General features: G+C 40.8%; 1 protein-coding gene across 1 annotated transcript; it reads left to right on the top strand.

Moving 5' to 3' along the window:
• Positions 1-466: 466 nt before the first annotated feature.
• LOC139717367 (IQ motif and ubiquitin-like domain-containing protein) lies at positions 467-12,501 on the top strand. Its single transcript, XM_071628871.1, has 12 exons — positions 467-611; positions 3,970-4,733; positions 4,969-5,103; positions 5,663-5,830; positions 6,301-6,632; positions 7,221-7,431; positions 8,469-8,644; positions 9,095-9,265; positions 9,752-9,928; positions 10,458-10,706; positions 11,187-11,372; positions 12,334-12,501. The coding sequence occupies exons 2-12, from the start codon at positions 3,989-3,991 to the stop codon at positions 12,499-12,501; spliced, it is 2,718 nt and encodes a 905-aa protein (XP_071484972.1). The 5' UTR covers positions 467-611; positions 3,970-3,988.
• Positions 12,502-17,396: the final 4,895 nt, after the last annotated feature.

Genomic DNA, 17,396 nt, shown 5'->3' with positions numbered 1-17,396 from the left:
ATTTTTACGAAAGATTCCATTAGATTCGCGTCGGTTGTTAGGGTGAATTTCCGGAAAGACCCGAGTATACACCGAAGAGTTAGAAAACTTCGATTGATTGAACTTACTATATAGAAAAATTTATAAAAATATTTAGGCAATATTTTGTCTTAATAATAATATAATTTATATAAATCAATTAAATTTATTCTATTTATTTACATTTATAATAAAATCAATTAAATTAAATTATCTATTTATAGATAATTTGTTCTCCTATCCCTGTTGCGCAGCAACATGACGTCTACTAACAACTTTTTTTCGCTCGGACTCGAACGAACAATTACGAGTGGTGTGCGATTCTCTCTCGTGTTTTGTGCGTGTTGTGTACTAGCGCAGATAAGTTACTCGTTCAACACATCCCGTGTGTATCCCCCATCGTTGATCCATAGCTCTCTCTCTCTCTGCGCCCGGTGTGTATCGAAACTGCGTGGATGGATGTGGACATGAACTCGCAAAAAGTCTAGGAATCTCAGGACTGACCTCTGAATTCCGAAGCGAAGCACAAGGATGTTGGTGTAGAAGAAGTAGACAATCTACTACGATCAGAAAACTTCCCGTTATTTACAAATGTAAGTCCTAAGTAACGACTAGTTTAACTGTGTTCTGTTAGTTTCCTAACTCAACTCAACTGCACTGCTTCTGTGTCTGTGATAAACTCTGTCTATTCAGTATTCTTGATCCTCTGTTCTGTCATTTTGAATATGCTGAGAAGGTTGATGTTAGCTAAGGTAAATTTATATGCAATTGGTAAATTCATGGCCTGCGAATATGACAGTATCTCTATGACTATGGCCGGATGATATACAATGTAACCCCGGTGCGGGGCGCTGTAATAATTTAACCAGGTATGGTAGGTGTGCAACCCACCGACCGGGTGCATAACGACCGACCGCGCATTCATGGCATTGCGCGTACAGAAAGAAAATGTACGCATGGGACTACGCGCAACGGTGTTCGATTCTTCACTGGGCTACGCTACCGAGTAAAATGAGGCGAAAACAAATAAGTATTCCCTCTAAATTAACGAAATTTAGCAAAATCGAATAAGATTTATCGTGTAACTACATTATGGAGGTGTATCCTATTACTGAACGATTTTTGTTTTATTGCTCCAAACGGGCAACATTATGCAATAATTCAGCCAAAAATATCCTTATAGATAATTGAAATGCTGATGACTTTAGCTGTAACGAAAATACTTGAAAAATAAGCCTACTTCTAGAAAAAATCCGTATTTCAAATAACCCTTCCACAAAAGTTGTCTCTTTTTACCGACGCAAATCGTATTGTATTACCGAACGTGCGCCCTCTGTATGGGGAAAATGGTACATTGTATTTTCGGTCAATGTTTATTAACGCAGGACAACGAACATCGAAATTTTAGCAATTATTACGTAAATTTAAGGTAAATTATGTTTTCTGTTTTTTGCTGCAGTTTAGCAATTTTCGGCACTGGCTTCCCCTGTGAGATAACAGCGCGTGGTGCAATGAATGCGTATTCGAGTTGTTGTACGTGCTCCATAGACAAAGTCGCGTTTGGTAATAGGATACCGTTCGGTAATAGGATACCTGACTCTATATTATAACTAGGCCGGCAGTGGCCTACCTTTGCTGACTCGTTGTTAGATGTAGAGTATCCTTCCGTAATAAATTTGACGATTTTGACCGCAAAATTGTCACCGCCGCTTGTACGATTGTGCACACATGTTACACATACACATTGACATTATTATTTTGTCGCCCGCTACGACCGTACGAGTTGAAGCAGAAACGAGAAATGAATGTGAAAAAACAAACCGACTCATCTAATTTATTTCAATTACGATGAAAAGTTTCCTAATGAAAATCAATTCAAATTCATCAAACAGTCCTTCAAAAGTAATATCGAAGGATTCAAAATATATTCAAATATTATTGGGGAAAAAATGACGGCTAGAAAAAAACAGCGGCCTGTCGAAAAAAACGCATTTAAGTGCCCTTTATACGTATTGTCAGGGTGGTCGGTTGAAATGAGCAGGGCAACTGAGTGCGGAAAAAATGAGACCCCACGCGTTCGAAGCCGCCATCTAGAGCGCGTACCTCAGATCGCATTTTCAGTGCGCGCTTGTGAATCCGGAGTATTTTCTCCACACGTAAGTAAAATTTCAGGCAAATTGTGAGATTTTTCACGTTTCTATTCATAGAAAAACGTTAGGTGGCCGTTATTATGAACACCCAACCATATTCAGTAAAAGCGCCCCGACGACTTGTTTAGTGAAGTAATCAAGTGAAGTGCACTGCGATGCTTGCAATTCTGTAAACAACTCGTTCAAAACGACACTTGTGGATTCGCAACGAAAAGCCACATGTTGTAATACCATATTGTTGAATATTATAGGGGACTATGAATCCCTCACCACCATTACCTCCGAAAACAAGATTAATCGTCATCATCTTTGAGACCATCTTGGGGATCTGCAGTTCGCCATTTTGAACATAAAATTATCACGGAAAAAAAGTGATCTACGCATGCGCAAATGAATATTCATTTCAGTTCTCACCTAGCTGTCCTGTTGTTTTTTTTTCCACATGCATAGAGCCTACTTTGTGTATTATGATATGTGCTACGTTTTATCCATACCCAATCGACAGCAAGGCTGTTTGCGCATGCACTGTGTAAGTTGTACTACGATATGAAGTGCGGAAGGAATAAAACCTCGGATAAAATCTTTCACTGGGCTTTTAAAACAGATCACATTGTACATCGATTTCCGCGCCTCTGATTGCAAGTATCTTATCTAACAGTATGGCTACGAATTTCAGTGTAAAACCCTGTATTTTGGTCTCTGGTCACCAAAATAATAAGCCATATCAGGTGGTTGTACATCATCAATAGCCATAGGGCTGCAATGCGACCCCGACTCGGTACGGGTTGGAGTCGCTGGTGCGGTTAAGGATGATAGTAAGCAAATAATCAACGTCGGTGAAGGTGATGGGACAAACTACTGTAGACCCCCTAAAGGCCATATATTTCGCGAGTCTAAGTTTTCGCGAATCGGGACTTCCCGACACTTTCGCGAGTGGTTAAATTCGCGATCGTGGAGTCCTGTACTGAACTGTCAAATGTATATGCATACATCACAATCATATATGTGTTTTTAATTTCATGAATAGCAGCTGACTCACAAAATTCGCGAAAATAAAAACCTCGCGAAATATTTGGCGTATAATACAGTATCACTTCCGAAGCAATCTGGATGTACAACTGTAGCTATCTTTCGGAAGCGCAGCTGAGCTGAGGAAAGATAGCGTACCCATTCAGATCGCTGAAGAAGTGATAGTTTGTCTCATTGCCTGAAACTAAAAGTTGATTATTTGCTTTATATTCCACATCTAGGGTCCTCGATATTCCCATTTTATTCCACATCTGAAACTGTTTTAGTTGTCTTTGAGTATCCTTAGGGCTTAGGCTATGAGTGGATGTAGTTTACTTTAGACGTATGCGCGTAGATGACAAAACAACAAATTTGCTCCGCGCCCCGTGGCACCGAAATAAAAGTGCGTTGCACTGTGGACTATCATTTGATCTAGTTAAGTGATAGTCCACAGTGCAACACACTTTTATTTTGCGCGTACTCATCTCGCGTTAGGACTGTTTGGACTGAAGAGATCAGCGGAACAAAAAGGACTATCAACATAGTGTGAAACGACCTTTTCTTCTCAGGTGATGTGATGGGCAAAACTATACTTAATCACGTGATTAGCTCTTGACCAATACTATAGCAAGATTCTTAGTATGTGAAATATGATACAAGATATCTTTTTGGTGATAACAGAGTTACGTTATATTTATGGTGGCATAGGATTCTAATCAGATACATTTTAACGTGGCTGGAGTTGTTTTGTTGTTTATTACATGTTTTTATGTTCATCTTTTGACTCATGTAGCTTTAAGCAGTATTTCAAGATGGCTGACGAACACGACGCTCAGAAGCAAGAAGTGGATCACGCTCAGCAAACCGAGGGACAAGAGCAACCACCTGCCCAGGAGGGAGAGCAGGCAGTGACAACTCAAGACAATCAGGAGGCAGGAGAAGCAGCAGCAGAAAGTAAGGAGACAGCTCCTGACAGTACAGCGGAACAGCCAGCCAGTGAAGTCCAAGAACAACCTCAGGAGGCAGAGGCTGCCAAAGATGCACAGGAAGCGACTGCGGCGGGAAATGAGGAGGCAAAGGAGGGTGCGGGTGCAGAGCAGGCGGGGGAAGGAGATGCCAAGGATGCTGCTCAGGAGGAGAACAAGGATGCTGGCCAGGGTGAAGAAGCTAATGGCAAGGTTGAGGAGGAACCTGCCGGGGAAGGTGCTCCTGCAGAAAATCAAGATGCCGGAGGAGAGGAGCAGCAGCCACCACAGGCTGAAGACCAGCCGGCAGCGGATGGTGCAGCCCCTGAGGCAGGTGCTGCGGAGCCAGAGAGTGCTGCCACAGAGCAGCAGGCAGGAGAAGGGGAAGGCGACAAGCAACCCGAGGGAGAAGCAGCAGGAGCCGAGGAGGTGCAGGCTGAAGGGGAACAGCAGCAGGATGCAGATGGAGCAGCCCCAGACACAGGGGACGTTGCTATGGCAACTGAGGAGACGGGTGAGACACATGAGGTGGACCCACACGCTGCCTCACCACAGCCTGACCCAGATGTGACTGTCAATGCCACTGCAACAGGTGAGTAATCAGGAAGGTATTAATTTCTGTTTTCTCAACCAATGTAGAATCTATAACTTTCTCAACATCCTTATCAGCATAAAAGAGCAGTAGTGAAACCCTTTTTTTTCTTCAATTTCTACATGTGTGGTTGAAAAGCTACAGCTCATCTTTATCATCTGAGTAATATACTCATCAATGAATTTTTACCCACCCTGCAAATTACCCTCTTCCATGATTCAATTTTTTTTTTCAGTCAAATTCGTACTGATGCCGAGCGGTCAAGTAACGACCATGGCCTGTGCTCTGGGCCAGACCATGCAGGAGCTGAGGGAGCATCTCGCCAGTGAGCTGCGCATGCCAGCAGACAAACTGGTCTTCATGTTTGATGGTAAGGAACCCCGTCGGCAAAATATCTTGCAAGCTATAACTTCTGTACACTCTCTTTTCCCTAGGTTTGTGCCATGAAAGATTCTGTGTGCTTGTCATTCTGTGAGATGCTTGGATGCTGTGTGTAGCCTTAAAAGTTTTACCTTGTTGGCTGCCAGATGCTTGAATGCATACAATATTGGCATCTGGTATTTATGCAGATGACTTTAATCGTGGCTTGCTATATTTTTACTAAAGTGCCTCCAGAGAGATACAAAAAAGAAAGAAAAAAACCCCGAAAAACTTCCATTTGAGAACAAGAAGTAAACAATCAAGCTTTAATATGATAAGGCTGTTAACCCACTACGGTCCAATACTGTCAGCTTTTCCTTTGCTTCTCAGTGGATGTCACATAACGCTGGCACCAAAGGTTTGAAAATTTTGATGTCATCGCCTTTGTTTTTCTTTAATTTTATTATTGTTAATTAACTATTGTCCAAGCCCTTTTATTTCCTTTTGCCCATTATTGTTTAATGTATTTGAAAAAAAATTGTAATTATTTTGTTTCTGTTTTTGCCTAGGTTCCAATGTTGATTCAGAGGCGACTCTTGCTGCCATTGGAGTGGGTCCAAATGGGGCCGTTCAGCTTGAGATTTCATCTTCGGATCCTGTCAATGTGCCTCTCAGAGCCCCAAAGCCCAAGCCAGAGTACAATATGCCCGATATTATCACCACCAGAATAGAAAGGGGTACGTAAACTGTTGAATACTGGGCACTTTTTTTGCGTTCACAGATCTAGTCGATGTGAAAATACAAAATATAATGTTGCCTGCAGGATCACTTTCAAAAACTATCACTTAGATTTTTGTTTAAAACATAGGGGTATGCTGGCACTCACAGAAAAAAGTAGCATTAGTCAGAATCATGTATTTTTACAGTTTCTTGCAATCTTGAACCAAATACATGCCACAAAGGTAATATTCATTTAAAGTGTATTAGAGCTTATCTGACTTTTTGTTTGTTTTGTTTTTTTGTTTAAATCTGGTCAAGTCTGCTAACTCTTATTAGTTATAAGGTTTCATTAAAAAGTAAAAGAAGCTTGTTTCACATACATATCCGCTACTTTTGACATAACATATTGGTCTGTTAGCTTGCAATATTAGTCACCCCTCTGATGTTCTTTCCATTGCGACATAAATTCCTTTCCTTGTTATTACAGAGGATGGTACATTCGAGGACGTTGTAGTCGAGATTGAGCGGACCACGCGACGCAAGCCATTCCTTGGTGGTTTCAGGCACCGCATGAGTGGGGTGGAGTTCCACAACGCCTCGGCCCAGACCATGGGGAGAGTGCGCGCCGACGACGGCATCACAAGGTTCTGCCGAGACACGCAGACGGTGTCCGCCAAGAACAGGCTGCAGCAGACGACACTGGACACGTCCACTCAGATGACCACCATCGGATGCTACGTGTCGAACATGACCGACAAGCTGGTGGTGCCGGGCAGATACGAAACTGCTGATGAGTATCATGCCAAGAGACTCGAGAAGGTAAAATTTTGTTCTCAGAGATCTCAAAATTGTTACATAAGGTCATTTTTATTGTGGGGGGGGGGGTCCAGTCTGGATTTAATGCAGATCATGTAGTTACATTTTTAAAAATTCTGATTCCACTTTCATGGTTTGCATTATGATTGGTGACTCAAGATGGTTATCGGTCTTTTCTTTTATTGTAGATTGTCACTCTGTATAAAAATAATCAGTAGTCATCCAGTGCATGCTGATTTTCCATCCAACTCTTGGGCTCAGGATTCATGGGATGTCGTATTGGATAGCTTGAACTAATTTCTCTGAATAATTTCTTTCAAACAGAGGACTGCCTTGCGTAGTCTATTCATATATTATATTTGTGCCAAACAAGTGTGGCACTTAAGAATTTTCTTCAATTACTTATTGCCCCAACCATATCTTGGTTTTCATGAAGCCATTCTGCATAGTAATCAAAGGAACTTGTGTGTACAAGGACATTGAAATTGTCAATGATTTAATGTGATAGTAAGTGCAGAAGCATCACCTATTTTGATCACATTCATTTTTTTCTCTCTCCTCTCTGATCTTTTCTTGGGGTCGCCAACTCAGGTCATCATCTTGCAGTCCTACTTCCGGCGCTGGCAGGCCAAGAACATCGTGGTGCAGCTGAAGGAGGATCTGATCAGGCGTCGGGAGTGGGAGCGTAAGGAAGAGATACGCAAGATCAAGGAAAAGGAGGAGCGCATCCGGCGGGAGTTTGAGCGTCGCATGAACCCGCGCACCAAGGAGGACTTTGACCTCCTCTACCATGCACTGGAGAGTGAGTCCTTGGTAGTCGTAGCTGTTTGACAAATAGAAATTGTAGCCTTAACTTTAATAAACACAGATATATTCAACAAAATGTCATTTGAAGGGAAGAGAAGTCGGTGTTTGTCAATTTCATTTTGAATGTTTTACATTTCAACCAACAACAAGAGAAAAGCTGCACGTACCAAAACATGAAAGCATGTGGGAAAAAAGAAAATGAATTTATCGTCGCTTGGGTGACAAGACCTTGTATCTCAAATTTTGGTTAAAATGACTTTTGATTAATAGCCATATAATCAATTAAGTGATGTCCTGTTTAAATCCTAGCTGTCTTACCCCAAAAATGAAGTGACCACAGCATGTAAAGGGACAGACCGTCCCATTTTAGATAGTGCTTTGGCCGCCATGTTTTTTTGCTCTCCTGACCATTTGACATTTTGTAGATACGAGGTCTTGTTGCCCCAGCCAAGTTAAAAAGCCCTGTAAATATGGCAGTTGCAGGAAGTTACGTGTTGTGGTAATGTGGGGATTCACGGGTGGGTCTATTGAATTGATCTTTATTCGCTGCACACCAGGATCAGTTGGAAGACCACAAATCGCGGCCATCAGCTAATATGTGCATTACGCGAATGCTCATTGGTAACAGTCGATTCCAGTCAAGCTTCTGCAACTATGTGTGTACTTCCATAGAGATCAGTGAAGAAGCTGTACACAACACATTATAGGGATTCTGGAATATATCCAAGCCAGGCCAGCATTTCTGCTCTATTGTATCCCCATGCTACCAGCGCCTTACTTCATTAAAAAACAGTTGATATGATAGCAACTCTTTGCTGGAATGGCAGTTGTCATGGTAACGACAAGAATCCCGCTTCTTGATTGGCTGTTGCTAAGGGAAGTTGCCATTCTAACAAGAGTTGCTTTTATGAAGTGGGGCCCAGGTCTTTCATGTGATCACAGTGATATTTTCTCCGTGTGAATCAAATTCATCAGTTAGTATTGTAATCAATTTTCCCTTGTGTACATATTCTCCCTTGCTTTCACAACTAGAATGGAGACAAGAGGAGTTGACCACCATTGATGAAGGCATGACCGGGGCCCAGCGCAAGGCTGCCCTCTGCCACCTACTGGACCAGGAGACCCAGCTTATTGCTGCCATCGGCCGACACAAGCTGCAGGCAGACAGCGAGAACAAACAGCGCTCCATCCAGAGCTTCCTCGACAAGGTGAGTGGGTGGTCAGCCCAATGTTCTTTGATATATTCCAGACATATCTAGACCTTCCCTGACCAACTGCACCGACTCGCTATCAATATCAAATTCTTGTTTCTGAATACAGTGTATTCTCGTTATAACGAAGATGGATGTAACACGACTGATATACTAATGACACTGTTTTGTAAATTTGACTTTATGCTCTTACTGATCGTTTGACCTGCTTCAGTTTACATGGACTTCTAACTTTCACTCAAACTCTTCATCCGTAAACACACACATATACATATGTTCAACAGAGAGCAAGTTTCTGTGAAGATTTGAAAATGTGATAGTTGTCATGATATTGGTGCGTTTGATAATGAAATGGGCACATAGAGTGTATTTTTTTATCAAAATGAAAAAGAGGGTAGAGATTTTTTATGCATCATGCATTTCCGCGTATCAAACAATGCACCACAGGCTGCTGCTCCAAGGAGATGGAAGGCCTTTGATGGGAAGTACACAGAGATGGACACGGCCTACACCATCAGGGCCAGGGAGCTGAAGGACATCTACAACAGCCTCAACATGAAGTACTTGACGCAGGACGAACGCCTAGATGTTCTGCTCACGCTGAAGCATACAGTCAAGGTAGGGAGCTATTACACTATGCAGCGGTTAATGTTTTTACCTTATTAATGTTTGTAATTTGTTATTTGTTTGTGCACCAGTGTGAAATGTGTGACAAATTCATAGTAAACCAATCTATGACCAGGGTCCCGTTTCATGAAACTAGTTATCAGTAACAACTGCCACATTTCTACGACAAATTTGCTCTCGGCCAATCAGATGCAAAGATTTCAGTAGCTTATAACAACTATCATAACTTGTGATTGATAACAAGTTTTATGAAACAGGGCCCAGATTTTTAATGAGAAACAAACCAAAACAAACTTGTTTGATACTGTAGACATTGTTCCTCTAACAAGCGAAATCTAGCAGTTGTATTTTTCAGTATGTGCCAACAACTTAAATGACAAGCGTGGAATAATTCCTCTAAATATTCACACTGAAATTATAGCTCGCACCTTGCATTCCTAAAATTTTTGACACTATGTGATGCTTCAATCATCCTAGGAACATGACTGCAAGCTAACGCAAGAAATCATCCAGCTGATTGATCGGGAGGCTGATCTACTGATGCGTGGGGTGCGGGAGTCCAACCTGGAGGGACTGAGGAAGAGAATATCCACCCTCTTCCTGCAGTATGTCAAGACTCCGACCTTCAACGCCGAGGCAGCACGACTCCTGAAGGTGCGTCTCACTGGCCAAAGTTACAATCTATCTTTGATCTCTCTCTCTCTGTCTGTGTCTGTTGTCTTTTCGCCTTACTGTTGTCCTAAGCACCATGCCATTGCATCTGACGGTATGCATGTTCAGCTTAATGTTCTTACGTTCTCATTAAAGTCCTGTCACTATATCTTTTATTTATCACAGCTACCGTCAGTTGTAGCGACTGAAGTGATTAGAACAGTTTGTGTTTGTTTTCTTACAGTGTAAATTTGAATGACTACAACCCATCAAGTTGCAATCATGTAGAGTTCCTTATCAAAATGCTTTTCAGAATTTGAAGAAAAAAATCTGGCAATTTTTAAATTCTCTATATTGGGGAAAGAATACTACATTTACAATTTCCACAAATGCTGAGGTCTAAACGTGATTCCTACATTTCAATATCTAGTCTGCGTATCAATCCTGCTTCCCCTGGAATTGTAGGATTTACGATGTACTTGCTATGATACAAGAGTTTACACATTTCAAACTCTGTTCCTCATCTCACTAGGTTCCTCAAGACCCGTCCACGCTACGCAAGAACATCTACTTCTGCCCCAGCTGCAGCAGCTACCTCCCGTCCACCGAGTTCCAGCTGTCCTCCAACTCGTCCAACGTCGGGCGGTGCCGGCGCTGCACCAAGCTGGACAACGACGCCCGCACCCGCCAGGACTACAGCCACTTCCGCTACATGCTGAAGGGACTGCGCAAGTCGGAGGAGGCCATGGGGGACGGGTCAAGGATTGCCTTCTTGCTCCAGGTGAGTGACTGGACACCTCTTACCTAAACAGCTTCCCTCCCTCTTCGGCCGCATTCGAGCACTCAGAAGTGAACCAATCTAACATATACCATATGATACCATGCCAGATTTGGAGTAGTAGAGTGCTCTCTGGAGAAAGCGTACCCCATCAGATATTTTTAGAGGGGGTCACGCGTTTGTAGCAACAAGGTCTCACACCTGGCGCACTTAACGCTACTTGCAGGTGTCCTGAACACAGATATATGAGACTTTCAAATCCATTTCATGAAGTCTCTTATAAATGTGTCTTATAAGTGAAAGGTCTCTTATAAGATTTTCATGAAACGGACCCCAGGTAACCATGAAACTTCTATCTATACTGACTCATTCTTTTTTTGTTGTTGATTGAAACAATAAAGCCACCTAGACAAACATGAATTATGTCTTGCATGGCCTGTTTCCCTATTGATGATCTTTTTCTTTTCCTCTGTCCTGTGGTAGGAGGCTGACCTGAGGTATCTGGTGGTGGACATCTGGAGCTCCCAGAGTGCCCTGAGCTGCTGGGAAGACCTGTACGACCTGGTGCTGGTGAGATGGGACAAGGACGAGGAGTGGTCACCCTGGAACTGCATCCTCCTCACCAAGGATGAGGCCAAGGCGCATGCTCAGATCGACGACCTCGAAAAGGTGACCCTTTACTTCATTCATTCACAGAGGAGGCAGAATTTCATCCCCTACATAGATATATGTGCATTTGATGCATCCCATAAGAGCCGACATTACCACCATGTGTTGAAAACTTCTGTGTCCTACTCAATTAGCTGAAATTCTGTGGAACTTTTTAAATGTCTTGTGTTCACAATGGTGACATCACATTTGTGTGTGATGGAAAGTTGGGTAAAGAAGGTCTCTGAAATAACGTAAGGCCAACACGGATATTGCTACAGCGACAGCAGGTCGAGTTACTGCATTCCATGTGCATTGGAATTCCTAGCTGCCAAATACTTTGCCGTGTCATCAGATGTAAAGTAATGTGACTCGTCGAGAATTATTCATTTATAGTCCCTCTGCAAGTCAGTGAATAAAACAGTCTGAAATGTACTATATTAGATGCAAAGAAGTACTATGTACTATACCAGATGCAAAGAAGTCACTCCATCCACACTATTTAGCACACGAACAGATGACAGAGTGTTGTCAGTGATATATGGTCAAACCTGTCTATAGCAGCTGCCTAAGGGAGACAAAAAGTGGCTGTAATAGACAGGTGGCCACTGTAGACAGGGTCTTTAATGTGGCATATCTTTTGGGGTGGCCATTAAGAGCAGGTGGTCGCTAAGGCGGGTTTGACTGTACTTTTATTGGGATGTATTTTGTCAATGCAGGAGGTACTTTTTGCAGTGCAGTTAGAGTGACAGTGTTTGAGGGCACTCGCAGATGCAGACTTGTGTATCTTCTTCTAGAAGAAACAAGAAATTTGAACCAACTATTCCAACTGCACATGGACATAAAACCAAATGCTCTGCCAATGGAGATTAACATTCTGTTGTCTCATTTCATCTCAAACTTTTTTCCATATTATGTTATTGTCATGTTCTAACATTGTCAGTGATGACAGTAATGCAATCTTCCCTTTCTCCCTTTGCAGGCGTACGGGCGCGTGTTCTGCCACAAGATCAAGACCAAGCACACGAGGGCGCGCAACTACTTCTCCCGACTGCCGGGCATGGCGCAGATCATGCACGAGAATGCAGCCCAGAGGAAGCAGGAGAGCAAGAGTATCTCCAACCGGCCCGCTCTCACCCTCAAGGCCTGAATCCGCCAGCAACATCCGAAATGCTACCAGCCTTGAGACATTCAAGATGAAATACGCTCTCCAGTTGAAGACACATCTTGTGTCAGTTACAAAAATTCAGTTACTGCCGACTGCACTTCTAGAGCACTTGTACGTAGTGCTGGTACTCCGTACTCCAGTTGCACAACCCTGCTGTAAGGTGGGATTGTCTCACAATATTATTTTGTTCAGTAACTCTCTGTGCAGAGCAGCATGATGTGTATAAATATGCCATCATTAGGCATGGAATTTTGAGGAAATGCTATGATTTTAAGAGGGCACATTGTCCACAGTTGACTCGTATACTATCAATCATTCACTTTCTCTGGAAAATTTCAGGGTGGCTTGGCATTATTCTTGATGTAGCATTGATACAAAGGACAAAGAAAAAAACCCTACATACATTTAACCCAAATATCCTTCATATCAGTTTTTCTCAGCATGCGTTTTTTGTAGTTTGACATGCATTACTGTCAATGTCAAATAAATCCACAAGACTGTAACCCCTAAATACATATTCTTGTTTTCATTCGTCACAGGAAGAGCAGGGGGGGGGGGGGGGGAAGCACTGTGAATAATTTCACAAAAGTTTTTCATGCAAAACCGACTTCAGAGTAATCATCAGCTACAATAGTTTCAGTTTCTCAGTAGACACACGCTAGTCAGTTGCAAAAGGCTGTTTACCTTTTTCCTGTCAATCAAAGTTTTTTTTTTGTGCTCCTTCCAACCTTCTGCTGACCAATTTATTAAAGAAATTCTTACTTCCCAGTTGCACAAAAGTTTTTCGTGCGAAACCGAAAGCTATCATCAGCTACAATAGTTCCAGAGTCTCAGTGGACACAGACCAGTCAGTTGCAGAAGGCTGTTGACCTTTTTCCAGTCAATCGAAAGTTTTCTCTTTTTTCTGTGCTTCTATCAACAATCTGTTGACCGCTTCATTAATTAAGAGATGGTTGCTTCCCAGCTGTAACCACTTAACTGGGAAAGACTATTGTCTTCTCTTAATCAAAACCGCAATTTATTTTGACCATTTTGTCCTGGTCATTTGTGGTTCTTCTGAAGTGATTGCTCTCTCTCCACTCATGCTTTCACTTTCAACAGTCAAGAGTAAAGAACACGTGCGTGGTTGTTTTGCTTTTAAGACGCACGTGAACAAAGGCTCTGTGCAAAGTTGAGACACCTTTGTGATCCCAAATCATACATGGGAAGCACACATTAAATAATGGGGTTGAAATCTCTCCGTGACAATCCAATGGAGCTGTAGGGCTGCGCAATAAAATTTAGAAATGATGTATTTACCATCCGTCCACTTCAGAACTTGGGTATATTTTTCTTCTGCAACACTACAGATGTAAAGATATGGACTCTTTCTCTGTACATACTTGTTGAAAACCATTGTTTATATAATTTGTAAATTGTAGAATTGTAATAAAATTGGAAGTATTATCATGGAAATGGTTATATAAAGCTCTGTTCAACTTGTAATATTCCCCATGCTGACTGTACAAATTATTTACAGATTGTCACGCATATATATTTGTCAAATAAAGTGTTATTCTTCAATAGTACAATACTTTCTGACTTCATTATGTCACTGTTTTTGTTTCCGTGTGCAGTTATTTATGTGTGTTCTGTTGGTATTTTTGGTGGCGTCATAACTCTTACTGATATAACTTGCATTAATTAAGTCAGACCTTGTAGTGATTGATATGTTGCCCTTTATCTTTTTACATAAGTTTTATCCACCTCGATTATTACTTCCCATACTTTCACTTTGTGTGTTTTTTTAATTTTTCGTTATTGCTAAAACCAACTCATCTCTAGAACAAGTTCATGCAAAAGGACCTTTCCTTCATTTTAAATTACTGTAAAACATGATATATTCGCGGCACGAAATTTTCGCGAATTGGAGCCGACAGCCTTTCTTGTGGCATGAAATTTTCGCAAATCGCCACTGACATTCAATGCATATAGTGTAGACAACAAATTTTGCGTGCATTTTAATTTCGCGAATCTTGGCGCTCGCGAAATTCGCGAAATTAAAATGCACGCTAACATTCCTCGTTTTACAGTATTATAAACAACTTATATTAGTGAAGGGTTGTGTGCCAGGGAACAAGAGATTTACAATTGAAAGTAATCTCACTTATGAGAAGGCACTATTTAATCTAGTACAAAAGGGTGATAGACCTTAACTTGCTATTTTTTTTGTTGTTGTAGCTTTAAGGAATATTCCATCTAAATAATTATGTTGCTTTGTATGAAAACAGAGAAATCAGAGAAATCGGCGAAAATTTGGGGAAAATTGGGAGACAAAAAGTATGACAAATTGGCAACTCTGTGTGATGAAGTATTGAGCAGCCCTCCGTTTGTTTCGTAAACAACTTTTCGCTAATTTCATTTTTCTCAAATGTTTGTGCACAGACAAAACTTATCTGCTGAGAAGAACATGCAAACATGTAATACTCTTCCTACAGTGTACCAAGAGCAGGTCCAAAGACAATTTTTTTCCCCCTGTGAAAAATAAAAATTGTTGACTTTTTATGTACAAACGGAATGGAGAGCTACTCAACACCTACAGAACAGAGTTGCCAGTTTTCTTTACCGGGGTACTCTCTAAACTTTACTAGTTCATAACTTTTGTGTGTGTGTGTGCGTGTGTGTCTGATTTCCCCCAAAGTTTTGTTGATCTGCTATGATTTTTCTGTTCCACATAATGCAAAGTCATATCATGACGAAATTTCCCATACAGTTAAAGGACACATTTTAACACATGCACACGCACACACACACACACACAAACAGGTAAACATTATGAACAATTCTCTTAATATTAACAGAGAAACGGGAACTTAAAAAAAGAGAAAAAAATGGACAACATGCTTTAAAAGAGAAGCTATAAAAATCGTGATTTTGATGTGTACAAAAAAAAAGAGAACATGTTTATTCACATTAGTAATTGTCATCGAGCATCAGTTTACAATAAGACACAATGTATGCACAGCTCATGTGAAGTTACAACAAATTGAACAATGGAGAATATAATTATGACCATTATTGTGATACTTGCACTCCCACCATGAACCTCGTCACTCATCATATCTCATAAAATTCCAACTTCAATAGATCCTTTTCCCACAATCGATGACAGATCGCCATACTTGCACACCACCTACACCCAATCTATATTTAATCTGATTTAGTGACTGGGTGAGGGGAGTGTCACAGTGCAGACAAGGAATGCTGAAAACATTGTACAAGGTACTCTTAAAAAAACACAGACCTTGGCATGATAGCCGTTACCTCATGAACAAGATGATTTCTGTTTTTAAAAATACAGCGTATCAGTTGATGGACTACAAAATGTTTGTATTTACTAGATTTTTTTTTCATAATTTCACAGAATTTTACATAAACTCTATCTGACATGTTCCAAAAACAAAAAAAAATCACTCTTTTATTTGCTTTCTTATGGGGGATCAAATCAATATGACCTTTTGAAAGCTTTATGAAAAAGATACATTATGCCACAGATTGTGAATGAAAAAAAGAAAAGATGTATTCCTTGAAAGAATTGCGTGATTCCCTACCATGTTTCCTATTCTCTCTCTCTATATCCATATATTTTGCAATGATAAAGTTCACCTCAGTGTCAAATGAACATGCGTGTTAGTGCAGATTTATGCCTACTTTGCTTTTGATTTCACCAACTTGTGACAAAATACAATAATGTATTTGTTCCTAATCTTTTCTCCAAGGCAGTCATGAGAAGTCTGAAAAAATAAATATGAAAATCTGCTGTACCTTTCTTTATCTAGATATGATATTTATTGATTCTGTTTGTCTGTGTGTGTGTGTATGCTCTGTTAATGCAAAACAACCAACAAACGATGTCTGCATTAGATTACTGATCATTTCATCTATAAATCTACAAAATGTGCAGTGACTAGGAAAAGCTTTTGTTGGTTTATTCTGAATTATGATGCCTCGTAAAAATAGCACCTACACAGATCTATACGTATGACGCAGTGATATGATAAATCATGAGTTATTTTGACATAGCCAGAGGGCGCTTTCCTCATCATTTGTTTTTCCTTTTCTTATCTAACAACATGATCACCTGAGATGAGGTCAACGACACATTTACACTGCCGAGTCTTTTTTTCTTCCTCGTGGGGCTCTCTTTTAAAATGGAATAGGTACAGTATGGATGGAATGTAACGATGCCTTAAAGTGAAGATATGTTTGGTAAACCTACAGTGCAGGAATAATCACTTGTCAGTTTCCCCCAACTTTTTTTTTTTCAAGCTCGTAATTGCTTGAAAACACAACAAAACAGAATGAATTGTATACATATGACAATGCTGGAACTCTTGTGCAACCTTTGCTACGGGGGCTCCTCAATATGGAGCATTCAAGATCAACATCCATATCTACTCAAACATGATGACAATATAGTTACCTTCTGACAATTATACTGCTGATTTCAGCAGGTGACATATATCACTTTCTTTTTTTTTTCTTTTTCTTTTTGGAGGGGGGTGGACAAAACACATGATACACTCAAGGAAAAAATCTATAAGGACGTTTTCATGTTATCATCATATAAAAATATACATCAAGTACATGTACACATAATCATGGCAAGGCCATTTCTCTTCTTTCTCTTGAATTTTGTGATACATACCTTCTTACTCATAGTACCCACAATACAAACACACACACACACACACACACACACACACACACACACACACACACACACACGCACACACACACACATGGAGCTTGCCACATTGTCAAGCTCTTCATCCCTTAAAAAATGGCAGGTGAGTTGTTCAAATATGCATGTGCAGCTAGCACAGTCAGCTCTATAG

The sequence above is a fragment of the Diadema antillarum genome, unplaced genomic scaffold, assembly GCF_040938485.1.
Source record: "Diadema antillarum isolate AM-2024a unplaced genomic scaffold, OU_Dant_1.0 scf00000074, whole genome shotgun sequence".
NCBI classification, from domain to species: Eukaryota; Metazoa; Echinodermata; class Echinoidea; order Diadematoida; family Diadematidae; genus Diadema; species Diadema antillarum.
This window is presented reverse-complemented; position numbering and strand designations above follow the sequence as displayed.

Excerpts from the sequence above, each read along its gene's own strand:
- LOC139717367 (XM_071628871.1), top strand. The coding sequence starts at position 3,989 with ATGGCTGACGAACACGACGCTCAGAAGCAAGAAGTGGATCACGCTCAG. Across the intron at positions 4,734-4,968 it reads TGTCAATGCCACTGCAACAG|TCAAATTCGTACTGATGCCG; the intron begins GTGAGTAATCAG and ends TTTTTTTTTCAG. Across the intron at positions 11,373-12,333 it reads AGATCGACGACCTCGAAAAG|GCGTACGGGCGCGTGTTCTG; the intron begins GTGACCCTTTAC and ends CTCCCTTTGCAG.